At 46.2% G+C, this 27,417-nt stretch overlaps 2 protein-coding genes across 5 annotated transcripts in view; both read left to right on the plus strand.

Moving 5' to 3' along the window:
* Positions 1 to 22,972, plus strand: part of HKDC1 (hexokinase domain containing 1) — a 46,971-nt gene extending 23,999 nt beyond the window's left edge. Inside the window, exons 8-18 of the mRNA XM_003815922.6 lie at positions 1,424 to 1,579; positions 2,706 to 2,939; positions 3,770 to 4,074; positions 5,639 to 5,784; positions 5,884 to 6,003; positions 12,362 to 12,457; positions 12,653 to 12,752; positions 14,105 to 14,288; positions 16,466 to 16,621; positions 20,901 to 21,134; positions 21,931 to 22,972. Coding sequence (XP_003815970.2) covers positions 1,424 to 1,579; positions 2,706 to 2,939; positions 3,770 to 4,074; positions 5,639 to 5,784; positions 5,884 to 6,003; positions 12,362 to 12,457; positions 12,653 to 12,752; positions 14,105 to 14,288; positions 16,466 to 16,621; positions 20,901 to 21,134; positions 21,931 to 22,078 — 1,879 coding nt within the window. The 3' untranslated portion in view covers positions 22,079 to 22,972. The remainder of the gene's footprint in view (positions 1 to 1,423; positions 1,580 to 2,705; positions 2,940 to 3,769; positions 4,075 to 5,638; positions 5,785 to 5,883; positions 6,004 to 12,361; positions 12,458 to 12,652; positions 12,753 to 14,104; positions 14,289 to 16,465; positions 16,622 to 20,900; positions 21,135 to 21,930) is intronic.
* Positions 22,973 to 25,219: 2,247 nt separating this feature from the next.
* HK1 (hexokinase 1) overlaps positions 25,220 to 27,417 on the plus strand; it is a 133,863-nt gene continuing 131,665 nt past the window's right edge. Inside the window, exons 1-2 of one of the 4 annotated variants that reach the window (XM_055092926.1) lie at positions 25,300 to 25,444; positions 26,341 to 26,430. The gene's annotated coding sequence lies outside the window, so the exon portion shown is untranslated. Of the gene's footprint in view, positions 25,445 to 26,340; positions 26,431 to 27,417 lie in introns of all 4 variants that reach the window. The other 3 variants (XM_055092927.1, XM_055092928.1, XM_055092925.1) reach the window with 3 other exon arrangements.

Raw genomic sequence — 27,417 nt, forward strand, 5'->3', positions numbered from 1 at the left:
AGTCTCTATAAAAATAAAAATTAAAAAAAAATTAGTCAGGTGTGATGGCAGATGCCTGTAGTTCCAACCACTCAGGAGACTGAGGTGGGAGGATCACTTGAGCCAGGGAGGTCCAGGGTGCAGTAAGCTGTGGTCATACCATTGCACTCCAGCCTGGGCAACAGAGCAAGACCCTGTCTCAAAAAATATATATATATATATTATATTCCCTGACATCCACCCTAAATTTCCTTTGATTGTCTTCTGTTTCTTCAATGCTCAAAGACTTTTTTTTTTGAGATGGAGTCTCACTCTGTCGCCAAGGCTGGAGTGCAGTGGTGCAATCTTGGCTCACTGAAACCTCTGCCTTCTGGGTTCAAGCAATTCCCCTGCCTCAGCCTCCTGAGTAGCTGGGATTACAGGCATGCGCCACCATGCCCGGCTAATTTTTTTGTATTTTTAGTAGAGACAGGGTTTCACCATATTGGGCAGGCTGGTCTCAAACTCTTGATCTTGTGATCCACCCGCCTTGGCCTCCCAAAGTGCTGGGATTACAGGCGTGAGTCACTGTACCTGGCCTGTTCTAAGACTTTTTATAGTGAACTATATAAAGTAGATTGTGACATAGATTGTTCTTGATTTTGTGTCTTATTGTGTTTGGAAAATAAGCATTATATTTAGGCCTGATGCGGTGGCTCTTATCTGTAATTCCAGTGCTTCGGGAGGCCAGGGCAGGAGAAATACTGGAGGCCAGGAGTTTATGATAAGCCTAGGCAACATAATTAGATCCTGTCTCTACAAAAATAAAAAAATTATCCAGGTGTGATGATGCACACCTATGGGAGGCTGAGGCAGGAGGATCACTTGAGGCCAGGAGTTCGAGGCTGCAGTGAGCTATGATTGCACCACTGCACTTTAGCCTGGGTGACAGAACGAGATCCTGTCTCCAATAATAATAATAATAATAATAATAATGTTCAATAGTCTGCCTGGGAAACAATTAGGAATTGTTGGTGTGCAGACTTGGAGTAAAGCTGTAGGTAGCCATGGCGATGTTAAATCCACATTGTTGTAGAGCCTGTCTGGGGCTGTCCAAGCCCATCTCACAAGCACAGCATCTTTCTGTCTTGGACAGAAGCTTGATGTAGGAGTGGGAAGCATCTGAGTGTGAAATTTGACTTGTCGCATCATGTTTGAGTGATTTTGGGAAAATACCCAAAGTCTGTGAAATTGAGAGTCCCTATGCGCGATGTGAGAATGGTACCCATGGCCAGGGTGATTTGAGACAAAAGTTCTTGCCATCCAGCACTTTGTGAGAAGGAGGGAATCTTAGCTCAGCCCTCTCCCATGTGCTCCTTCCTGTGGGCAGTGGCTCCTGGTCTTCGGGAAATGATGCAGCTTAATCAAAGGGGCTGCGTCCACGGATCTGTTCACCAACCTGCAGGTTCGAGAAGATGATCAGTGGCCTGTACCTGGGGGAGCTTGTCAGGCTTATCTTGCTGAAGATGGCCAAGGCTGGCCTCCTGTTCGGTGGTGAGAAATCTTCTGCTCTCCACACTAAGGGCAAGATTGAAACACGGCACGTGGCTGCCATGGAGAAGTAAGCAAGTCCCTCTGCCTTGGCTCTGTGGAGGGCTGGGATGGGAGGCCCAGGTGTGGGGTGCTCCATGTGGTAGGACAGCAGGAGGGACTAGATCCTCCTCCTTCACCAGGAAGATTTCAGACCTGGGCATGGCTTCAGATGGGTTAGCAATTTCTGCCATGACTCAGATGAGAGGTTCTTGTTGGTTTCATCAGTGAGGGACTCTGCTGTCAGAGGGCCACCCTCTTCCCATGTTCTGTTGCCTTCTTGTTAAAGTGGTAACTTGTAGCATTTTTAGGATCACAGATCCTTTTGAGAACTTTATTCAGGTTCTAGACCCTCAGCCCCGAAAATGTACATTCACACACAAGTTTGCTTACAATATCAGGGCATCCTTGGACACTAAGCTCATGTGTGGAATCCAAGTCCAGAACTCCTGTGATAGCAGAGCGTTCTCCACCTGCTCCCATCAGGAACTGGCTTTGAATGTGGTGATGTGAGGCCTTACACACAGGTCCCTCGCATGGAGCTGGCTGGTGAAGGCCGCAGGTGAAGGCGGCTGGCCCCGGCGTGACTGCATTGCCGTCCAGCACATCTGAGGGTCCTGCTCCTCAGGCTTAGAAACCCTGGCATTGCCTTGACTTTGTGATTAGTTTAGATTTTGAGCTCAGCCGCATGGTGCTGACCTGCAGCATCTATGTCTATGCAAAACTTGGCAGAGACAGAATTTCCATGAAAGTCAGCATAGCACAGGGTGATTAAAAATATGGGTGCTAGAATCTAACTGCTGAGTTCAAATCTCAGCTCTAGCCCTTACTAGCTGTGCAGCCATGGAAAAGTTTCTCACCCTTTCTGCACTCACATCTCTCATCTGTACAATAGGGTAATGACGGTGCCTCCTGCAGGATTTTTGTGGGCGTTGAAGGAGTTAATATGTGTAAAATCCTTAGACAAGTACCTGGCTCATGGTGACTGCTCAGTTAGTGGCAGCTGCTACTATCAATGTTGATATTGTTATTTTTATTCTATACCATGGGCCTGCCTATTAATTTTCACAATCCTGAGAGGTGGGGAAGCTTGTTCCCCCAGGAGGATACCAATGGGATGGAGAAGTGTGGTTCACTCATTCCTGTCCCCTGGCCAGGTATAAAGAAGGCCTTGCTAATACAAGAGAGATCCTGGTGGACCTGGGTCTGGAACCGTCTGAGGCTGACTGCATTGCCGTCCAGCATGTCTGTACCATCGTCTCCTTCCGCTCGGCCAATCTCTGTGCAGCAGCCCTGGCGGCCATCCTGACACGCCTCCGAGAGAACAAGAAGGTGGAACGGCTCCGGACCACGGTGGGCATGGATGGCACCCTCTACAAGATACACCCTCAGTGAGTGCTGCCTGCCAGCCACGCCCCCACAAACGAGTTTCCCTGGAGCAGGGCCCCAGTGTCTTCTGGACTATCCTGCCTATCTGGGGTCTGGAACCATCAGCCCCTCTTGTTGGTTCTGAGATTATAAGGGAAAGGGTGAATCCAGGGCCCGCATTCATCTAGCTGGCTGGGTTGCTTTTGGGGATTACTCTTAAAGAAATATTCTGCTAAAGCCAATTGCCTAATTAGGAATGCTGTCCATCCATGTATCTATGTCCACCCATCCATCACCCACCCATTCATCTCTCCATTCATTCTTCCATCTAGCCATTATTTACTGAACACCTACTATGTGGTTAAGACTGGGAAGTAAGATACACCTAGTCATAGATGGGGAAAAATAGACATGGCACAGGTTGCCAAGATTATGGGAAGGGTCCTGGTAGGAAAACACAGGGAAATGGGAATTTTCCAGAAGGAAGGAGAGTGAAAGCCCCTTTGGCTACCGGGGTGGACTTGGAAGTCAAGTGGTTACATCCTGGAAAGAGCTGAGAAAGAAAATCCTTCTCTTTGGACAGAAATGATGTTCAGCCAATACATTATGCACAGACTGGTTGAAATGTTCGTTGACAGAATAAGCACTTCCCCGAGCCTCCCAAGTGCCTTCCACTGCCCCAGCTTCTTAGTCCCTCCCTCCTCTCATCCCGTCCCCTCCCTACCATCAGCAAATAAAGGGCTGAGCCCCGCCCCACAGGGCCCTCCGGGACTGGGTTCACTGCTGCCCCTGGGTCTGTGCCTGAGCCTGGCCTTTACGATTGCTAAATATTTTGCCATCACCCCTGCTTCAGGTACCCAAAACGCCTGCACAAGGTGGTGAGGAAACTGGTCCCAAGCTGTGATGTCCGCTTCCTCCTGTCAGAGAGTGGCAGCACCAAGGGGGCCGCCATGGTGACCGCGGTGGCCTCCCGCGTGCAGGCCCAGCGGAAGCAGATCGACAGGGTGCTGGCTTTGTTCCAGCTGACCCGAGAGCAGCTCGTGGACGTGCAGGCCAAGATGCGGGCTGAGCTGGAGTATGGGCTGAAGAAGAAGAGCCACGGGCTGGCCACGGTCAGGATGCTGCCCACCTACGTCTGCGGGCTGCCGGACGGCACAGGTGGGCCAGCACAGCCTCCCTCTCTGAACAGCCATCCAGGGCTCCCGTCAAAACTCCTTAAAGCCAGTGAGGTTCTTGGTTTTTAGAAACTTGGGTTCACATCTCTAATGGAGGGCAGGAGTAAGAAGAAGGCTAGTATTCTTGCTAAATCTGTTGGCCTTTGTTAACCCAAGGCATTTGCAGTAAAAACAAAACAAACAAACAAACAAACAAAAACACAAAAAACCTACATTAGGTTATGTGTGTGCACTTGTGTGTGTGTAGATGAGAACATGAGTGTACCCCCCCGACCCCCAGATCCTGACCCCAGGAACTTTGTTTTAGATGCCTGAGATTGCCTGGGCTTGTCTTCCTGCTGCTTCTCTCGCTCTGTTCTCTTCTGCAGCTTGGCTCACTTCCCTTTCCCTCTCATTGCTTCTGCCCCCAACTTCTCCAACCCTTGATCCTTCTGGTCCTCGGTGCTCAGCCAAAAGAAGCCACTAAGTAGTGAAATCAGTTCTTCAGACAAATTATTTTACCTCTTTGAATCTCACGAGACTCTTCCGGAAATAATGACCTCAGTAAAATGCTTTACATCTTATAATTTGCTTTTGAACCTTTCATTTCATTTCATCCTCACAACCACTTGGAACGTTACCAAAGAGGAAATGGTTCCCATTTTATGGATGCCATACCTGAGACTTACAGAGGCTAGATGACCTACTCAAGGTCCAACAGCTGTACTTGGGATCTCTTAACTCAGAGCAGTAAAAGACACTGTTTATTTTATTTTTATTTTTATTTTTTTTGAGACGGAGTCTCGCTCTGTCACCCAGGCTGGAGTGCAGTAGCGTGATCTCCGCTCACTGCAAGCTCCGCCTCCCAGGTTCACACCATTCTCCTGCCTCAGCCTCCCGAGTAGCTGGGACTACAGGCGCCCAGCACCACACCCGGATAATTAATTTTTTGTATTTTTAGTAGAGATGGGGTTTCACTGTGTTAGCCAGGATGGTGTCGATCTCCTGACTTCGTGATCCACCCGCCTCGGCCTCCCAAAGTGCTGGGATTACAGGCGTGAGCCACCGCGCCAGACCGGAGGTCCCTTGAGTATAAGAATCATGCATTTCCTTGACTGGATGCCCTGTACCGTTCCTTGGGGCTCCCGAGAAGGCTGTCAGTCAGTGAAGCTGAAAGAGCCTTCAGGGGTTCAGTCTCCTGATTTTGCAGATGTGGAAGGATGGGACCTTGCCTCTCTTGCTCAAGATAAAAAGCCATTTCTCAGAAGCCCCAGGTCCCTTGACTCCAGGCCAGGGCTCTTTTCACGGCACCTCACTGGCGATAGTGTAGGTGGTGCCTGGGACTTTACCACAGAAGTGGAGGCCAAGGAAAGCAGCCTGGCCTCACGCAGGCTCAAGATGCCTGCCCGGGGCCCGGGCACTGTGCAGGGTGGCCCCCACGACCCTCTGGTCTGTGAGGCCCAGGAGTGCAGGCCCTGGGTCCGCTCTGCTCCGACGTATCCTCTTCCTCCCAATGCCCCGACACAAGTCCCTGTCATGGAATGCAGCCGCCGCTTTCTCCATCACAGAGAAAGGAAAGTTTCTCGCCCTGGATCTTGGGGGAACCAACTTCCGGGTCCTCCTGGTGAAGATCAGAAGTGGACGGAGGTCAGTGCGAATGTACAACAAGATCTTCGCCATCCCCCTGGAGATCATGCAGGGCACTGGTGAGGAGGTAAGTGCCAGGCAAGGCCTTTGGGCTCCGAGGTGCCAGCCTGCCACCCTGCATCGATGTCCGCCTGGTGTGAATGCCGCTCTCTCTCTCTCTCTGCAGCTCTTTGATCACATTGTGCAGTGCATCGCCGACTTCCTGGACTACATGGGCCTCAAGGGAGCCTCCCTACCTTTGGGCTTCACATTCTCATTTCCCTGCAGGCAGATGAGCATTGACAAGGTAAGATAGCCCCACCAGGCTCACGGCCAGCCCAGTGGGCTTCCTTCCTCTTCTGGGACCATCTCCCGGTAACTCCCAGCCTGCCTTCATTTTTACAGGGATCTTGGGTTCAGGGCAGCTGGGAACACATGATAGAGAATTTCAACAATTTAATTTTTAATCAATTTATCACGATTTTTTAGACTGACCATTCACAAGAGAATTTAGAGTAGTATGCAATAAAGGGACACGTGCATAATATTCCTACTAAAAGAGAGGTCGAATCATATTATGGAGAGAGGGAGAAAGAGGTAATGTCCAGTGAAGGCCAGTTATAACAACTGGGCAGTAATACGATCTGTGTCTTTCTGGACAGCCATGTAAACAGGGAATTACAATGGGTTTTTATCGTCTGATGAAAGAAATCTTGCCAGCACATCACAAGAAATACATTTCTTTTCTTTTTTTTTTTTTTTTGAGACAGAGTTTTGCTCTTGTCACCCAGGCTGGAGTGCAATGGCGTGATCTCGGCTCACTGCAACCTCTGCCTCCTGGGTTCAAGCAATTCTCCTGCCTCAGCCTCCCAAGTAGCTGGGATTACAGGCACCTACCTCCACGCCTGGCTAATTTTTTGTATTTTTAGTAGAGATGGGGTTTCACCATGTTGGCAAGGCTGGTCATGAACTCCTGACCTCAGGTGATCCACCTGTCTCGGCCTCCCAAAGTGCTAGGATTACAGGTGTGAGCCACCACACCCGGCCTGCTTTATAAGTTTTGAAATCAGGAAATGTGAGTTCTCTTTCTTCTTATTCAAGATTGTTTTGGCTATTCGGCACCCCTTCCATTTTCATATGAATTTTAGAAGCAGCTTGTCAATTTCTGCAAAGAAGCCAGCTGAGATTTTCATAGGAATTGAGTTGAACCTATATATTAATTTGGGGAGTTTGCCACCTTAAAAATAGCGAGTTCCAATCCATGAACATGGGGTATCTTTCCATTAATTTAGATCTTCTTTATTTTCTTTCAACAGTCCTTTGTAGTTTTCAGAGTAAAAGTCTATACTTCTCTTGTTTATTCCTAAGTAATTTGTGCTTTTTGATGCTATTATAAATGGAATTGTTTTCTTTTCTTTTTTTTTTTTTTTTGAGACAGAGTCTCACTCTGTTACTCAGGCTGGAGTACACTGATGTGATCTCAGCTCACTGCAACCTCTGCCTCCTGGGTTCAAGTAATTCCCCTGCCTCAGTCTCCCGAGTAGCTTGGATTACAGGTGTGTGCCACCACAACTGGCTAATTTTTGTATTTTTAGTAGAGATGGGGTTTCACCATGTTGGCCAGGCTGGTCTTGAACTTCTGACCTCAGGTAATTCACCTACCTCAGCCTCTCATAGTGCTGGGATTACAGGTGTGAGACACTGTGCCTGGCAAGAAATGCATTTCTTTTCTAATATTAGTATCTCAGAAGCAATTGATCACATGGCCACTTTAGCTGACATTGAAGAACATCATAGTTTATCATTTAATAGATAATTCATAAATATGGAGACATTTATTACAAAATCTTTCTTGTAATTCTAGGGTAAAAACACCCAGGGTTGTCCAGGTGTGGTGGCTCATCTCTGTAATCCTAGCACTTTGGGAGGCCGACATGGAAGGATTGCTTGAGGCCAGGAGTTCAAGACCAGCCTGGGCAACATAGTGAGACCCTGTGTCTTAAAAAACAAACAGGCCGGGAGCGGTGGCTCATGCCTATAATCCTAGCACTTTGGGAGGCCAAGACGGGTGGATCACGAGGTCAGGAGATGGAGATCATCCTGGCTAACATGGTGAAACCCCGTCTCTACTAAAAATACAAAAAAATTAGCCCAGCATGGTGGCAGGTGCCTGTAGTCCCAGCACTTGGGAGGCTGAGGCAGGAGAATGGCGTGAACCCAGGAGGCGGAGCTTGCAGTGAGCTGAGATCGTGCCACTGCACTCCAGCCTGGGTGACAGAGCGAGACTCTGTCTCAAAAAAAAAACAAAAAAAACTGTAGCCAGGCATGGTGGCACATGCTTGTGGTCCCAGCTACTGGAGAGTATGAGGTGGGAGGATCACTTGAACCCAGGAGATTGAGGTTCCAGGGAGCTATGATCACACCACTGCACTCCAGTTTGGGCAACAGAGACTCCATCTCTATTAAAAACAAAAACAAAAACACACACAACAAGCAAGCCAAGTACAGTGACTCATGTCTGTAATCCTAGCACCGTGGGAGGCCAAGATGGGAGGATCACTTGAGTCCAGGAGTTTGAGACTAGCCTGGACAATATAGCAAGACCCCATCTCTAAACGTGTGTGTGTGTGTCTGTGTGTGTGTTTTTCTGTGTGTAAAAACAAAAAATCACCCAGGCTTAACTTTATGTGTAATGAATAAAGATTTTTAATTGGGAAGCTAAGACACAGGAAGGTCAGTATTGTGTGTTTTTTGCATGGTTTTTTTGGTAAACTAGCTTGACCAAGAGGTAGAGCTTAGAAGTGGGGACTAGACACTGGGCTAAGCTCTTAGACTCCCCAGAGCTCCAGTGGGTCATGGGGCCTCGGCCTGGAGCTGACAGTGGGTGAGTGAGGCTGGGCCTTTGCATGAGGCTGGGGCAGAGCTGTCTGTTCTGCAGATGGAGGGAGACAGTTTGCAGCCTCTGCCAGTGCCCACACAGAAAGCCTCCGGGCAGGGACATGTCCTTCTGCAGGGGCTTGGGAGCAGGCCCAGATGTGGCCACACAGAGAGGCCCAGTGTCCTTCCTAAGGTCAGAAAACAGTGTTCAAGAGCACAGGCTCTGGGGTTATGGGCTCCTGTTTTGCAAACCTGTCTCTACTGTTTCCCATATGAATAACCTTGAGCAGATTATTTAACTTCTCTGAGGCATGGTTTCCCCATTGGTGAAAATGGAGGAACATGGTGAGGACTAAATGAGCTCGTGTGTGTAAAATGCATAGCGTGGGTCCAGCACCTGGCAGGCACTCAAATCCTAGTATCATCCTTCACTTTCGAGGCAGCATAGGATTGAAATTCAGCCTGGAAAAGGCCAAGAGGAATCCAGTGCTGGTAATGGTGGTGAGGAAGGGGTGCACTGTCGCCAGGGCCTGACATCATAGCGGTGAATTCTCTGCAATCCCTGGCCTCAGCTTCACAGACAGACTCACCAGCTTGTGGAGAGGAGCTCTGTCTTTCTGACAGACTCTCATCAGCCAAGCTTCCAAGACTGGCATAAAGCAGAATACAGCTTCCTAAATTTATGGTAGAACTCTGGTCAGCTCAGCAGGTCAACCAGAGAGCTCAGGACAATAATAAGGGTAGCACCAAAGATGCACTAAGATTTTGTCCAGGGCCAGGAGCAGTGGCTCACTCCTGTCATCCCAGAACTTTGGGAGGCTGAGGCAGGCAGATCACTTGAGGTCAGGAGTTTGAGACCAGCCTGGCCAACATGGCGAAACCCCATCTCTACTAAAAATACAAAAATTAGCTGGGTATGGTGGCAGGTGCCTGTAATCTCAGCTATTTGGATGGCTGAGGCAGGAGAATCACTAGAACTCAGGAGGCGGAGGTTGCAGTGAGCTGAGATTACACCACTGCACTCCAGCCTGAGCGACAGAGAAGACTCAGTCTCAAAAAGAGAAAAAAAATTTTTTTTTTTTTACCATTTTCTTATTGTGGTAAAATACACATAACATAAATTTCCCACTGTAACTATTTTTTAAATGCACACTTCTATGACATGAAATACACCCACATTTTTATGCAGCCATCACCACCATCCATCTCTTAAACTTTTTCTTTTCCATCTGAATTTCTGTACTCATTGAGCGCTGATTCCCTAGTCCCCCTTCCCCCAGACCCTTGGCTTCTCTACTTATTGGCTGTGTGACCTTGGGCAAGTCATTTAATCTCCCTGTTCCTTGGTTTCCTCATCTGAAAATGATTACAAAAATAGAATTCATTTTATAGGTGTGTTTTGTGGTTTTATTTTCGTGCAATTATATTCAAGGAATATTTTGCTCAGTGAAGGAATGTGGCACATCCATATAAATGGCCTGGAAGGGTCTGGAAGATACATTATTGAATTAGAAAAAAAAATTGCAATAGTTCACACACAGCGTGAATTTACTTACTTAAAAATATGTGTAATTTCACCCCTGAAAGAAGAAATGGTGGGAAAAAGAAAAAAATACTAATAAGTGGAGAGGAAAAGGTCTGGAAGGATTAATATCAGACTAATGGCAGAGGTTACCTCTCAGATTGGGAGGATGGGAGTTGAAGGGAACTCTATCCTTATCAGTAACATTTTAATTTTTTACACTACTAATGCATTCCTGCATTGCTGCTGCCATTAAAAATTAATACACCATCCGGGAGGGTGCCGTGTGCAGCTGTCTGCGGTCCTGACGGGGCACCAGGACACAGCTACTGCTCCTGACTCAGGACACTGGGCCTTTGGGCCTCTCTCCCAGCAGCTCTGAAGGTGTCGTGAAGACACAGTGAAGAAGGAGGGGAGACCCGTGGGCAGCTAAAAGTAAAGATACCCATGGTTGGGGAGAAAAAAGAGAGACATCAAAAAATAGATTAGTTTTGTGTAATTGCAATCAGTAAGAGAGGTTTCCCAGTTGGGAGTGTCTCTCTAATGTTCTACACATACCAACCAGGAAAGGAGCCAGTCAGGGGTCCAGTTTCCCAAGAACTATGGAGGGAAGGAGGGAGACTGGGGCTTGTGGGCTAACGGCCTCAGGGTGAGGTGGCATCCAGCCACGGGGCTGACCACACTGCCATCAGATTTTCTCACTGCCTTTCCTGTCCCAGAGCTTCTCCTGGCCTAGACACCCTAGCTCTGCCTGCCTTCACCCCCCTGGCTTTCTAGATGATGGAGTGCGAGGCTAGACTAACTCCTGCCTCAGGCTAACAATGTAACTTTGGGCTTCCTTTTGAGAATTAAAAATACTGCTTTTGGGCTGGGCGCATCGGCTCACCCCTGTAATCTCAGCAATTTGGGAGGCCGAGGAGGGTGGATCACTTGAGGTCAGGAGTTCGAGACCAGCCTGGCCAACATGATGAAACCTCGTCTCTACTAAAAATACAAAAATTAGCTGGGCGTGGTGGTGTGTGCTTGTAGTCCCAGCTACTCAGGAGGCTGAGGCACGAGAATCACTTCAACCTGGGAGGCAGAGGTTGCGGTGAGTTGAGATCACGCCATTACACTCCAGCCTAGGCAACAGAGTAAGAATCTGTGTCAAAAAAAAAAAAAAAAAAAACCTACTTTCTCAGTATTATAAAAATCATATATGTTAATTTTAATTTCAGAAAAATTAGAAAATATAGACAAACAAAAAGGAGAGAGGAAAAGTGATGCATAATTTTGCACCCAGAGAGAGCCACTGTTAACCCTTTTGGTGTATATATTATTCCAGTCCTTTCTCCAAGTGCGAGTGTATATGTGTGTATGAGTGTAATTTTAAAAATAAAAATAGAATAATTCACTATCTGTATTTGTTTGACGTGCTTTCACTTAACAGTGTGTGGAAAACATCTTTCTCTCACATCAAATGTTCTCTTACAGTGTAATTCTTTATGGGTGTATATCATGTCCCATATCGAGGTACAGGATGATAAATCCATACTGTTGGAGTTTTAGGATACCTCTAGTTTTTCACTGTGAAACATGCTTTGATAAACATTTGGTAGCTTTGCCTTTGATCACATCATAATCTGTCCTTGACTAAGTTAGAAGTAGGATCATGGCCAGATGCGGTGACTCATGCCTGTAATTCCAGCACTTTTGGAGGCCAAGTCAGGCGGATCACCTGAGGCCAGAGGTTTGAGACCAGCCTGGCCAACTTGGTGAAACCCCATCTCTACTAAAAAATACAAAAGTTAGCTGGGCGTGGTGGCACACGCCTGTAATCCCAGCTACTCGGGAGGCTGAGGCAGGAGAATTGCTTGAACCCGGGAGGTGGAGGTTGTAGTGAGCCGAAATCACGCCACTGCACTCCAGGCTGGGAGACAAGAGTGAAACTCTATCTCAAAAAAAAAAAGAAAGAAAGAAAGAAAAAGAAGTAGGATCACTATGATCCTAGGCCTTTATTCCGCGTAATCATGGCCAGGGAACATGATTTGACCCTTGAGGAGTATGATTTGCTGCAATGATTCCACTCAGTGGTAGACCTTGTCTGAGTGTTGTGCTCTGTGATGCTGCTGTGCCCAGGGTTAGGGTTGTGGAGGTGGAGGCATAGTCAAAAGCACACGTACTTGACAAGCAGCCAGCTATAGTGCCTTGCATCTGTTGGATGTTGAGGTTGTGCAGTGGCCCTAGCAAACTATTGCTCAAATGAATTTCCCCTCCTTTCTTTCAGGGAACACTCATAGGGTGGACCAAAGGTTTCAAGGCCACTGACTGTGAAGGGGAGGACGTGGTGGACATGCTCAGGGAAGCCATCAAGAGGAGAAATGTAGGATGTGGTGTTGAGGCTCATGCCTGCTCTTGCTGCCTTCCCCAGGCCCCTCTGCTCTGTCATCCTCTGCCCAGTTCCTATGACTCTGGCCTCTGCCTGCCTTGGGATAGCATGCCCCTCCTAAACCTGTTTGGCTTGCACATTCAACTCATAGTAAAGCTGGGGTTTTTTTGTTTTTGTTTTTGTTTTTAGGAGTTTGACCTGGACATTGTTGCAGTCGTGAATGATACAGTGGGGACCATGATGACCTGTGGCTATGAAGATCCTAATTGTGAGATTGGCCTGATTGCAGGTAAGTGGTCAGGCATGGCCCATTGGCCTAATCCCACTGTATCCATTGATGGTTTCCTTTTAACATAGTGAGAGGGCGGGCATTGTTCCATTATACAGAGGCTCTGCCCAAGGCAGAGATGAAGTTACAATTGGGATTCCAGGTCACCAAGTTCTTTCTGCATTAAGAGTCCTAAGCCAAGGTCATCCTTTCTATTGAGGAAGGATAATGACACAGGAAGAAGAGATTTTTAAATTAGGACCTTGGGGCCAATTGTCATGGTGGGGGGAGGGGGAAGGAGACTACAGTTGGATCATCTTGGCCTGGGGCTGAGGGAGCTATTATAAATTTTCACTCTGGCTCCAATGTGTGCCTCTTCTGTTCTCTGAATTCTTCTGGTTCTCAGGGTGCACAGGAAGGAGAGGAGCTGGAAAGAAACTTAGAAGAGGGGAAATGAGTGGCCTGATACAGGCATTTTAGGGGTCTTTGGGAGAAGTCTGTCAGTGATTAAGGCCAAGGGTAGATTCTAGGGGGATGTTCTCTCTAAGAGGGGTAGAATGGGTAGGACTGGAACAGGTGGAGATGGGGACAAAAGGCATTCCAGGTGATAGGCACAGGCTAAGTAATGATAGAACCTAGAAAAGTTGTTCCATTTGATCATCTGGGCTTTCTGGATATAAGCAGCAGGTGGAACAAGGAGATGGGGATGTACTGAGTTACTTCCCATGCCAGGTAAGAGGTTTCCTCTCACTCTAACTCTTACCCACTTTGTGAGCTTGGGCAGGTGGCTTATTCTGTCTGACTTGAGTTTCTTAATCTGTGGGAGGGATTAGGCTAGATCTAGGAGGGCAGAGAGGTAAGACCTGTTGATTGACTAAAATACTTGCCCGGACTGCTGGGCTGAGAATAGTTCTGAGGCCAAGTCATGGGCAAGGAAGAAGAGGGTGGCTCACAGATGCCAAGCATTTGCTTGTCCAAGACTAGATGATTCCTCATGGTCCCTTCCAGCTCTGACTGCTAATTTTACGACTGCTTGGAAGCTTTGTGTGCCTATGGCTTAACAATGATAATGATGATGATGATGATGAAGTCGGCAGGTACCGTTTATTGAATGCTTACCATGTGAAGGAAACTTAAAGATATCACTTCATAACAAACCCATAGGCAGGTATTATTTCCTCCTCAGAAATGAAGAAACTGAGCCTCTGAAAGATGAGATGCTTGCCCAAGGTTAGCCAGCTATGACTGTAAAGCTGGAATCGCATCCAGTCGTATCTGACTCCAAGCTTAAATTCTTATTTGCTGCACTCTGCTGCCTTTCTAAAACCTGGTGATGTCTTTGAAGACTAAAGTTCCTTCACAATTCCTTCTAGGAACAGGCAGCAACATGTGCTACATGGAGGACATGAGGAACATCGAGATGGTGGAGGGGGGTGAAGGGAAGATGTGCATCAATACAGAGTGGGGAGGATTTGGAGACAATGGCTGCATAGATGACATCCGGACCCGATACGACACGGAGGTGGATGAGGGGTCCTTGAATCCTGGCAAGCAGAGGTGAAGAGGGTGGATGTGTGCATTTATGTGGGTTGTGTAGTGAGCAACACTACCAGACCTAAGGGGGTATCATAGACAGCATAGCTTTGTGTGCTTATTACAGCTGTCGAATGTCAGTGAAATATCCTATTGGAACAAAAGAAAAATATTATGACAAGTTTGCAACAGGTAAAAGGGAAAAGTCCCTTTTTCTAATTACCATAAGGCCCTATAAGGTCTAGTGGTGGTTCTGGAAGTGAGGCAGAGGCTGCCAGCATGTTCATTCGCCAAGGGCATGGTGACTCAGTGAGCCTTCTTGAGATGGGCTTTTAATAAGCCTCTTTCAGAGGCCAACATCTTCAGGCCTTCAAGAGCTGGCTACTATGTTGGTGACCTTTTCTGGGAGTGGGGAAGTGGCCACCTGTGATGGATGAGAGTGCTGGTTCTTGACCATGATGTCATGTCCCACCACGGGTCACAATCACTTGTGAGGTGTATTCCAATGACTAACCACATGAAAAATACTGAAAATAATGAATGGCCTAAAAAATAAATTAGAGTAGATTTCACTTGCATTATGATATTACGAGAGAAAGGGGTAGCAGAGCTAGAGCTGGCATGTGATATTAGTCCATTCTCCCGTTGCTGTAAAGAACTACCTGAGACTGGGTAATTTATGAAGAAAAGAGGTTTAATTGGCTCACAGTTCCACAGGCTGTGCAGGAAGCATGGCTGGGAGGCCTCAGGAAACTTACCATAATGGCAGAAGGTGAAGGGGAAGCAGGCACGTCTTACATGGCTGGAGAAGGAGGAGGAAAGAGTGAAGGGGAGGCGTTACACACTATTAAAATAACCAGATCTTGTGAGAACCCACTCACTATCACCAGAACAACAGGGGGAAATCCACCCCCATGATCCAGTCACCTCCCAGCAGGCCCCTCCTCCAATACTGGGGATTGTAATTCAACATGAGATTTTGGTGGGGGCATAAATCCAAATCATATCACATGCTAAAATTTGATTATTAACCCAGGCCCATCCACTAGAAGAGGAGTTGGCACACGTATTCTGTAAAAGAACAGATAGTAAATGTTTTAGGTTTTGCAGGCCATATGGTCTTTATCAAAACTAAGCTCAGTGTCTTAATATAGAAAATAATGGGAAACATAGATTTATTGTTATGGGTGCTATCCAAGTTGAGAGCTTGAGCAGATGGGAAATGTGAGGGGATGCTTAGGCCATGGACACCTTGGGAGCTGTTGAACTGAGAATGTTGTCTAGGAAGAGGCTCAGACAAGACCAAGACTGGCCCTGGTGGTTTCTTTCCTCTTTGGCACCAATCTTGTAACTGGAAGGCAGGTGAGTTGTAGTAAGCCCAGCTGAAGCAGGGATTGCTCCAAAAAGAAGGGACCTTCCCTTTGAATCCCAAGTTGGGGCACCTGAGTGTCATGCCTCTTCCCAAGGGGCAGTTCATTCTAGTTAGCTTTGTGTCTGTAGCCACTGAAGGCTCACATTTTTGGATTGAGGTTTTAAGGGGGCAGCACCTTTGAACTTGCCTTGAAATCACCATTTTTTGTTCTGGTGTTAATTCCCTTAGGCTGATGAGGTCTTGAGTAGTTAAGAGAACCCAAGCCCAGCACATAAATGCTTCCCATTTGACTCTGCAAGCAGTGGCAGTCTGGCTCTGTGTCACTGTTGTTAATGATGATGTGTGTCACCATTACACACCCTGTGCAGAGTGCCTGGTCAGTACAAGGCCCCTTTTCTCTCTTGCTCTCTTGACCCTCATGGAGCTCGCGGTCTGGTAGAAAGGAGGAAGGGAATTAATGCTTTTGAGCACCCCTGGTGCATGCAGACAGTTTCAGTGTGTTAACTCACAGAGCAGAATTTGCAGAGTGGAACAGATTTGTAACACAAAGCCAAGGAGAATTGGCTTTGGGGCCAAGACCAGGGACTAAATTTTGCTTAGTGCCCACTGTACCCAGATGCTTGCCTCCTAACAGTCTTGTAGGGGCGCTGCTCTTCTCCCTGTTTTGTAGATGATAGCTTGCAGTGCTTGCTCACATCAAGCAGCTAGTATGTGGCAGAGCTAGGATCTGGATCTTGCTCCACGCGTAGCTCCAAAGCCTGGCCTTCTCACATCATGTGGTCTTCCGCATTGCATGTCTGCCCCAACCTTATCCTTCTTCTCCAAACAGATACGAGAAAATGACCAGTGGGATGTACTTGGGGGAGATTGTGCGGCAGATCCTGATCGACCTGACCAAGCAGGGTCTCCTCTTCCGAGGGCAGATTTCAGAGCGTCTCCGGACCAGGGGCATCTTTGAAACCAAGTTCCTGTCCCAGATCGAAAGGTGACCTGTGATCAAGTTCATTGTGAGGCTCTGACTGTCATATGCTGCCACCACGCTGGGGTTGGGCCAATTTGAGGTTTAAAAATAAAAACGGAAAGGCCCTGGCTGGGTAAGGGATTGCCTCCTGGGGCTGCTCTTCTCTTTCCAACTGATTCAGGATCACTTTCAACAATAATAAACTCATGGCCAAACTGGGCTCATCTATAAAGTCCTGCTGTCCCCATCCTCAGGCTGGGCTAATTTGAAACAAACCCCACATCTTACATCAGTTCATCTATAAATATTTCATAATGTATTTCTGAAATATAAGGGTTCTTAATAAAATATAACTACAGTACCATTATCACACTTAAAAAGCTAATGATAAACCTCAATCTCACAAAATATCCTGTTAGTGTTCTTATTTCCTGAATTGCCAAAAATTAATGGTTTTTACAGTTCTTTTGTTTGCATCAGTATCCAGACAAAGTTTATAAACTGCATTTGGTTGATATGCTTAAAGAATCTCTTTTAATCTATGGGTTTCCTCTCCCTCTCTTACTTTCCCTTGCAATGTATTTGTTGAAGAAACTGTTGTCTTATCTATGAGTTTCCTGTATTCTAGATTTTGTGGATTGCAGCATTTAGCATTTTCCTCTGTCTTCTTGTATTTCCCAAAAACTCATAGTTAGACCCAGATGCTTAATTAGATTCAGTAGTGAATTCTGGACAAGAATATTTTCTAGGTGGCATTGAGTTGTCTGTCTGTCTCTCTTTCTTTTAGGATGTTATCAGTCATTGATGCATATTGCCTGGATCTATTATTTCACTAGACATCGTAAATGGTGATGATTCCTGCAGTTATTAGCTGGAATACTTCTAGAAAGAGGAACTTTCCCCTATCAACTCTTTGGTGTAATTATCATTTTGAATGGCTGCATATTATACTATGTTACTGTACTATAATTTACTAAACTTTCCCTTTAATATAGGATGTCTAGTTTGTAATTTATAAATTCCTGTTATTCTGAGTAACACCATAGTTTTTCTTTTAGTACACATAGTCATTTGAATACAGTAAATCATTTCCTTAGTAGTAGAAACATTTGGTTAAAAGAGTATTTCACCATGGGCGCAGTGTTTTTTTTTTTAAAGTAGTTTCAATTTCCATCACCATCAGTTATGTACAAATGTGTCAGTTTCACTGCTTTTTGTGCTAGCACTGGATGTTATCTGATGCTTTGTGTTTGGATTTTCTCTCCATTTGTGTTCATTCATTTAATTCTCTTGGTCTTTATGGTCAGATGCCCACAAGTGAAAAATCACTTTTCAGCGGGGAAAAAAGAAACACATTATACATGAAAGTGGTTTACTTAATGAGGCAAATCAGATGGGCTGTTTAAGGGGAGTTCTTATTGTTTAAGGAGAGGATGGTGGAATCAGTAACAGCAGCAGCGATTATGTATTTTTGGGGTGTAAATTAGCAAGTGTTCAGCATCCTTCTCCTGTCTAGTCTTCAACCCATCCAATCTGAACAGATGGGTTAAAAATCATCACGCTTGGTGACCAAAGGGATCCTGTTTTGCTGTGTAAAACAGCTTCTCCCTCATAAGCAATAGACCGACAAGTTTACTTATCCTTGCCTTGCTTTTTTTTTCCCCGTAATAAAAGAATAGTTGTTCCTAGACAAGCACAAGGTGGTAACACTCTTATGCCCCCAGAAAGATTTGCTTCTGCTGCACAAGAGGTGTCTGTTTTGGATGTTTTGATTTCTACAGGTTTCTGTTGTTGTTTTGTTTTTGTTTTCTGAGACAGGGTCTCACTCTGTTGCCTGGGCTGGAGTGCTGTGGTGCAATCACAGCTCAGTGCATCCTCAACCTCCCGGGTTCAAGTGATCCTCCCACCTCAGCTGCCACCACTGCTCCTCTCCCCTGCTCCCATTCCCTGTCAAGTAGCTGGGACTACAGGCACACACCACCACACCTAGCTAATTTTTGTATTTTTTATAGAGATGGAGTTTCACCATGTTGCCCAGGTTGATCTTGAATTCCTGGGCTCAAGCCATCCATCTGCCTAGAACTCCCAAAGTGGTAGGATTACAGGCATGAGCCACCGCACCCGGCCAGGTTTTGTTTTTTAAAAGCTTCATGGAATAAAAAAAAATCATATCCACCTAGTGCCAGTGGGAATTGGTAGGTGCTGTGCTGACTGCAGCCCATTTCAAAGCAGTTTGTCAAATGGATGGGACAGTGTTCTTAGGGGGAAGTGCCCTGAATCTACAGTCTTAGAGCTTGAGTTTTAAGATTTATCTCCACTACTTAACCAGTTTATGCTGCGTGACCTGGGGCAGGTTGTTTCACCTCTTTGAACCTCAGTTTCCTGCTTCATAACAGAAATAATTGCCCTGTTGCTTAACCCCCAGGATTGCTCTGAGGATCAGGAAGGGAATGTACTTGAACTGGGTGAGCTGTGAAAGGCTGGGCCCAGGAAGGAATTGCAGGCTTTCTCTTTAGACACACCAGTTTAAAAACCTCTTTTTCTTACTATACAAATGTTATTCATTCATTTTAGAGAATCTGAAAAATACAAATAAACAAAGGAAGAAAAATAAGAATTAAACTACGTGTGGTGGCTCATGCCTGTAATCCCAGGACTTTGGGAGGCCAAGGCAGGCAGATCACCTGAGGTCAGGTAGCCAACATGGTGAAACTCTGTCTCTACTAAAAATACAAATATTAACTGGGCATGGTGGTGGGCCTATAATCCCAGCTACTTGGGAGGCTGAGGCAGGAGAATCGCTTGAACCCAGGAAGCGGGTGAGCCGACATCATTGCACTCCAACCTGGGCAACAAGTGTGAAACTCCGCCTCAAAAAGAAGAGAATTACCTGTAATCCTCGCAATGTCTGAATAGATTTCCTTCTGTGTGTGTGTGTGTGTGTGTGTGTGTGTGTGTGTGTGTCTTTTTTTAATCTGGGCAAGGGCAAACATTAAAACAAAAAGCCAGCAGCATAGAGTGCATAGTATTTTATAATCTATTTTTTCACTATGTCATGAAGATTTTCCATGGCATGAAATATTCTCACGCAAACTCATCTTTTTTTTTTTAAGACAAGATCTTACACTATTACCCAGGCTGGAGTACAGTGGTATGATCATGGCTCACTGCAACCTCAAACTCCTGAGCTCAAGCAATCCTCATGCCTCAGCCTCCAAATAGGGACTATAGGCATACACAATCATGTCTGGCAAATTTAAAATCTTTTAGAGATGGGGTCTTGTTATGTAGCCCAGGCTGGTCTCAAATTCCTGGCTTAAAGTGATTCTCCTGCCTCAGCCTCTTAAAGTGCTGGGATTACAGGTGTAAGCCACTGTGCTGGCCACAAACTCATCTTTAAGATCTACGAAGAATTCTATTGTTTGGCTGCACCACCATTTACCTGCTGAATCCTCTGTATGGTCATATAGGTTGTTTCTCAATTGTCTTTCTTGATAACACTCTTCTTCTCTAAGTATTACCTGAGACAGTCAAGGATACAACTTCACATTGCTTGGTGTGGGAGTCAGGGCTCCGTTTAAGTACCATTAGTTCACTGTGAGATGACCAGGGTCTAGACTTGAAGCCAGCCTGCCCCTATGATGGGTGTTTCTCTGCATGTGTTTACAGTCCTACCAGGTTCCCCTTCTCTAAGGTTCTGATTGTATTTTGTATATTCATTTATTCACTTGCTCATTGAATATACCCTGCTGGCTACTACTGAAGATACAGTGTTACCGTCAAAGAGCAGAGAAATGAGAAAAAGGGAAGAAAGTGCAGAGAATCAGAAAAAGTTAAATAGACGGAAAGTTGGCCTCCAATTGAAGGGGGCCAGAGTGTGGGAGCTGGCACGATTTGTGGGAAAGTGCGAGAGGTGGTGTGAAAAGGCTTGAATTTGAGCCCCTGCTCTCTAACGAGAGGGCACAGCTCTAGCAGGCTGAGCCACAGCCTCCTCTTCTGAAAAATGGGTACCTGGTGTGTTGGTTGCTGCAGCTCATATGGCTTCTAGTGAGATCACAGATATGAACATGCTGAACACCAGAGGTATTCACACTTTATTTTTTAAAGTTGATGGAACTTCCAGGGGTGGTGGACCTTCTTGAGTCTCGGCTTCTAAGGGTTTCTGCTCCAGCCGAGCCATTGCCTGGGCCAATTTCTCCTCCCTCCTGTAAGGGCATCTAAGAATGGGGAGGCTGTGGGTCACACGGGGCACATCCTGGGGTCCTGGGAAGCAGGTCCTGACTCCCTGCTCTATTGCCTGCAGCGATCGGTTGGCCCTTCTCCAGGTCAGGAGGATTCTGCAGCAGCTGGGCCTGGACAGTACATGTGAGGACAGCATTGTGGTGAAGGAGGTGTGCGGAGCTGTGTCCCGGCGGGCGGCCCAGCTCTGCGGTGCTGGCCTGGCTGCTATAGTGGAAAAAAGGAGAGAAGACCAGGGGCTAGAGCACCTGAGGATCACTGTGGGTGTGGACGGCACCCTGTACAAGCTGCACCCTCAGTGAGTGCCCATGAGAGGCGTGGCGGGTGGGGCTGGGGAGGTGCTGGCGGCCAAGTGTGGACTTGGCATAGCTTCCTCAACTGCGGCATGGGAAGATGCATCCCCGTCCTTTTATGGGAAAGGAGTGCTGTGTGGTCAAGTCACCTATTCAATCTGACAGACAAGGTGTGAGCCCTGGTGCCTCTGCTACCTGGTAATACGATGTGGGAATGTTAGCCGGCCTCTCTAAACCCCAGGTTCCTCATCCACAAAAGGCCAGCACTAATAATCCCTACCACATAGGGCTAAATGTGTGAGGTTGAAATGAGTTAGCACATGTAAAGTGCTTCACACAGGGCTCAAGAAATGTAAGTTGGCTGAGTGCAGTGGCTCATGCCTGTAATGGCAGAGACGGGAGGATCACTTGAGCCCAGGAGTTTGAGACCAGCCTGGGCAACACAGGGAGGCTCCATTTCCACAAACATAAATAAATAAAATACAAAATGAACAAAAATTACAAATATTAGCTGGGCGTGATAGTGCATACCTGTGGTCCCAGCTACATGGGAGGCTGAGCTGGGGGGCTTGAGCCTGGGAACTCGAGGCTGCAGTGGGCTGTGATTGCACAACTGCAGTCTACACCCTGGGCAACAGAGTGAGACCATGTCTAAAAAAAAAAAAAATTAGAAGAAGAAGCTGTTTAGAGCCTTGAAAAGCAAACCAAAGGGAAGAAGCTAAAGCAATTAGATTATGATCATTTATAAATGTTCTGATTCTACATGGAAGGGCTGATGATGTTTCTTTCTCTTTTTCATAGCTTTTCTAGAATATTGCAGGAAACTGTGAAGAAACTAGCCCCTCGATGTGATGTGACATTCATGCTGTCAGAAGATGGCAGTGGAAAAGGGGCAGCACTGATCACTGCTGTGGCCAAGAGGTTACAGCAGGCACAGAAGGAGAACTAGGAACCCCTGGGATTGGACCTGATGCATCTTGGATACTGAACAGCTTTTCCTCTGGCAGATCAGTTGGTCAGAGACCAATGGGCACCCTCCTGGCTGACCTCACCTTCTGGATGGCCGAAAGAGAACCCCAGGTTCTCGGGTACTCTTAGTATCTTGTACTGGATTTGCAGTGACATTACATGACATCTCTATTTGGTATATTTGGGCCAAAATGGGCCAACTTATGAAATCAAAGTGTCTGTCCTGAGAGATCCCCTTTCAACACATTGTTCAGTTGAGGCTTGAGCTGTCAATTCTCTATGGCTTTCAGTCCTGTGGCTGCTGGACTTGGAAATATATAGAATCTGCCCATGTGGCTGGCAGGCTGTTTCCCCATTGGGATGCTTAAGCCATCTCTTATAGGGGATTGGACCCTGTACTTGTGGATGAACATTGGAGAGCAAGAGGAACTCACGTTATGAACTAGGGGGATCTCATCTAACTTGTCCTTAACTTGCCATGTTGACTTCAAACCTGATAAGAGAACAAAGACTTTGAAGTATCCAGCCCCAGGGTGCAGAGAGGTTGATTGCCAGGGAGCACTGCAGGAATCATTGCATGCTTAAAGCGAGTTATGTCAGCACCCTGTAGGATTTTGTTCCTTATTAAGTGTGTGCCATGTGGTGGGGTGCTGTCTGGGGCATCTGTTTTTCATTTTGCATGTGGTTTGTGTTGCAGCTGTTGATAGTTGTTTTAAGGATTGTTAGGTATAGGAAATCCAGTAAATTAATTAAAAAATTTTGATTTTCCAATAAACTTTGCATGAGGTGCTGATATTTCTTCTGGGAGGCTCACTTGGTAATACCATGCTTTGTTGATGGAATAAGGGATGCAGAGTCAGAAGGAGCTTGAGCATTTTTCTCGAGTCCAAACTTCCTACCAACAGGGGTAATATATGGAATATCTTCTGCAATATCCTTAACAGATTATCCAGATGTCTTCAGAATACTTCCAGTAACTGAGCATTTCCCACATGATCTTACAGCTCTTGCTTTTGAACGGCTGGAGTTGACTGGAAGTCCTGACTTCTGAGCTCGGTTCCTCCCATACACCCCACTGATCTCCATTCTACCCTGCAGAACTATGTGTAATTGGCCTGTCCCTGACCATTTCTCCAGTGGACTTCCTCTCTCTCTCCTCTCTTCCCCACTTTACCTGAACTGCCTGTGCCTTTCTGTTTTGCCACATAGTTATCTGTATGAGTTTCACATCTGGCCAGATAGATTGTAAACTCTTTGTCAAACACATTCTTGTATTGCTCTAGTGAACCTAGCACTGTGCCATTCCTATCAAATACTTACTTGTGGGAGGCATGATTGAAAAAATAGAACTTTTCAAGAAATTTTCTTCAGATAAAGTATAGACTGGGTATGGTGGCTCACACCTATAATCTCAGCACTTTGGGAGGCCAAGTCAGGAAGATTGCTTGAGGCCAGGAGTTCAAGATCAGCTTGGGCAACATATCAAGACCCCCATGTGTACAAAACATTTTTTTAAATTAGTTGAATGTGGTGGTGCACACCTGCAGTCCCAGCCACTCAGGAGGCTGAGGTGGGGGGTATCTCTCGAGTCTAGGTTTGAGGTTACAATGAGCTATGACTGCACCACTGCACTGCAGCCTGGGCAACGGAATGAGACCCTGCTTCTTAAAAAAAAAACAGAGAGAAAGAGAAAGAAATGAAAGAAAGAAAGAAAGAAAAAAGAAAGAAAAAGAAAGAGAAAGAAAGAAAGAAGGAAGGAAGGAAGGAAGGAAGGAAGGAAGGAGTCAGCTATTGTCATGGGAAACAAACTGAAAAGAATAATCCACAGTGATTTTATTTTTATTTATGTGCTTAATTACATACTTAAGTATGACAACTCCACAGAGTGCTCTTGCTGTCTCTTCAAAAGATTATGGCTTTGGCCAGGCGTGGTGGCTCATGCCTGTAATCCTAGCACTTTGGGTGGCTGAAGCAGGCAGATCACTTGAGTTCAGGAGTTTGAGACCAGCCTGGCCAGCATGGTGAAACCCCGTCTCTACTAAAAAAAAAAAAAAAAAAAAAAAAAAAAGCCAGGTGTGGTGGAGTATCCTTGTGATCCCAGATACTTGGGAGGCTGAGTCAGGAGAATCACTTGAACCTGGGAGGTGGAGGTTGCAGTGAGCCGAGATTGAGCTACTGCACTCCAGTCTGGGTGACAGAGCGAGACTCTGTCTCAAAAAAAAAAGTTTTTGGATTCCAGCTCTAAGTGTCACCATTTGCTGAAGCGGGATGTCCAGATGGAGTGAAGGGGGCTGAGTCTAAAGACCGAGAGAGAGAGAGGCCAGCTAGGGCTGGGGATAATGAGGGAGCTGAGGGTTCCCCAGGACATATTTTTTACACTTTCTTTTCTGTTGTTTTTTGAGACAAGGTCTCATTCTGTCACTCAGGTTGGAGCATGGTGGCGCAATCACGAATCACTGCAACCTTGACCTCCCGGGCTCAAGGCATTCTCCCATCTCAGCCTCCCGAGCAGCTGGGACTGCAGGCGCGTGCCACCATGCCAGCTGATTTTTAAATTTTTTGTAGAGACAGGGGTCTCACTATGTTGCCCTGACTTGTCTCAAACTCCTGGCCTCAAGTGATCCTCCCGCCTTGGCCTTCCAAAGTGCTGAGATTTATAGTCGTGAGCCACTGTGCCTGGTCCATACTTTCAATACAAATGTATGGTGATACTACTGTGAACAGGTCCTAGATTTACCAAAATTATCTTTGTGTGTGTGTGTGTATTTTAAGGTTATATCTCTTCAGAGAAATGTCGTATGAATTTATTAAATGTATCTTTTTATATTTTGAAGTTATGCCTCTTTGGAGAGAGGTTTCACCTTATCAGGTTTCATCTTAATCAGTTGAAAGCCTTGCTGTCCTTATTCTCTTTCCCCAGGTCTCCTATTTCATGGTAAGACATCCTCAGCTTCCAGTCCCTCTTTCCCCTGGTTCTGCTAGGGGTCTTTCTCTTTGCTGTCTTTCCTAGACAAATGATCTGACCCATAGATTCAGGTTGTTGTGCCACTAAGTTCTCCCATGACCTGGTCTCTCAGCACATGTTTGGCAGGTTAGGGAGGTCACCCAGTCCCTTCTCACCCAGCTGTGGTCTCTTACAAGAAAAAGGAGACACAAGGTATCTAGGCAAGCTTGCACATTCTGACTAATTGATCGCATCATAGAATCTTTGAACAAGAACCAGAACTCCAGAGAGGGAAGACATCTATCTTGCTGTGTTTGGACAGGCCAGCCCCTGAAACATCTTGGGCAATGGAGGGTTAACTTCTCAAAGTTTAATAGGCAAGACCAGCAACCACGCAACAAGGTAAATTGTCCTCACGAGAACTCCAAAGACTATTTTTCTCTCTCTTTTTTTGAGGCAGGGTCTCGCTATGTTACCCAGGCTGTTCTCGAACTCTTGGGCTCAAGCAATCCCCCCATCTTAACCTCCCCAGCAGCTGGGACTACAGGCATGCGCCACTGCACCCAGCTGACTTTTCCTTCTAAGCATCTTTGGCTGGGTGTGGTGGCTCATGCCTGTAATCCCTGCACTTTGGGAGGCCAAGGTGGGTAGATCACTGGAGGTCAGGAGTTCTAGACCAGCCTGGCCAACATGGTGAAACCTCATCTCTACTAAAAATACAAAAAAATTACCTGGGCATGGTGGCAGGTGCCTGTAATCCTAGCTACTCGGGAGGCTGAAGCAGGAGAATTGCTTGAACCCAGGAGGTAGAGGTTGCAGTGACCCAAGATTGTGCCACTGCACTCCAGCCTGGGTGCACAGCGAGTCTGTCTAAAAAAGAAAAAAAAAAAAAAGGAAGAGAGAGCATCTTTATCTTCATTTTCTAGCCTTAAGTGTTACTTTCTCCCAGTAACATTTTTCCCAGAAAGAGGTGATGAATATAGATTTAAGAATAAGATTTTCCCCATGTTGCTGCCTTTCCAGAACAAGTGAGTTCATTCTCATTTGTCTTTCTTCAGAAATCTTTTATCTGTCTTTCTCCCATTAGCTGGAATGGGTGCTCCATGAGAATAAAGACTTGGGTTTCATTCTTCCTATTGTCCCCAGAGCCTACCATACTGGCTGGCATTGAGTAGCAATTGAACAGTTTTCTGAATGAATGAATGAATGCTCAAATAAGCACATGAATTAATTATCACTTTCCTTTGAATCTCTCCATTCTTCTTCCTCACCCAATGGGGCTCGATCCTTATACACAGAAGATATTCTATAAATGATGATTCAATGAATGCCAAGCCCTGTTCTAGGCACTGAAGACCAAAAGAAATAAAAGACATCATTCCTGCTCTGTAAGAATTCATAGGCTAATAAGGAAAGAAAGATATATAAATATCTGTAATACAACATGGTAAACAGGAACAAGGTGACGACTGTTCCTGACCATTTCCTGTATCCTTTAGATCAGGAACTCTCAACCTTTGTGCACGTGTATGTGTGTGTGCATGTACCATGTACCCCTTGGACAATCAAGAATACAAGAAAGCTTGTATTCTCAGAATAATGTTTTTATTTTGTTTCTTTCTCTTTTTTTTTTTGAGAGAGAGACATGGAGGGAGAGAGACAGACAGACAGACAGACAGAGAAGCAGGCAGAGAAAGAGAGTAAGACAGAAGACCGACACAGTGAGAGAGAAAGGCAGAGAGAGAGAGAGAGAGAGAGACAGAGAGAAAGAAAGAGAGAGAAAGAGAAAGAGACAGACAGAAATGGACAGAGAGAGAAACAGACAGACAGGGAGGGAGGGACGGAGACAGGCAGAGAGAGAGACAGGCAGACAGCCAGAGAAAGAGAGTAAGACAGAAGATAGGCACAGACAGAGAGACAGGGAGACAGAGAAAAAGAAAGAGAGAGACAGACAGACAGAGAAAGAGACAGACAGAGAAAGACAGAGACAGACAGAGAGAGAAAGAGAGAAACAGACAGAGAGAGAGAGAGAGAGAAACAGAAAGAGAGGGAGAGACAGACAGACGGACAGGCAGAGAAGGAGAGTAAGACAGAAGACACACACAGTGAGAGAGACAGACAGAGAGAGAGAGAGAGAGGCAGAGACAGAGACAGAGAGAAAGAGAGAGACAGACAGAGAAAGACAGAGATGGACAGAGAGACAGAGAGAAACAGACAGAAAGAGAGAGAGACAGAGAGAGAGAGAGAGACAGACAGGCAGGCAGAGAAACAGAGTAAGACAGAAGATAGGCACAGAGAGAGAGACAGAGAGACGCAGAAAAAGAAAGAGAGAGGCAGACAGACAGAGAAAGACGGAGACAGACAGAGAAAGACGG

This window comes from Pan paniscus, chromosome 8 (genome assembly GCF_029289425.2).
Source record: "Pan paniscus chromosome 8, NHGRI_mPanPan1-v2.0_pri, whole genome shotgun sequence".
Lineage (NCBI taxonomy): Eukaryota > Metazoa > Chordata > Mammalia > Primates > Hominidae > Pan > Pan paniscus.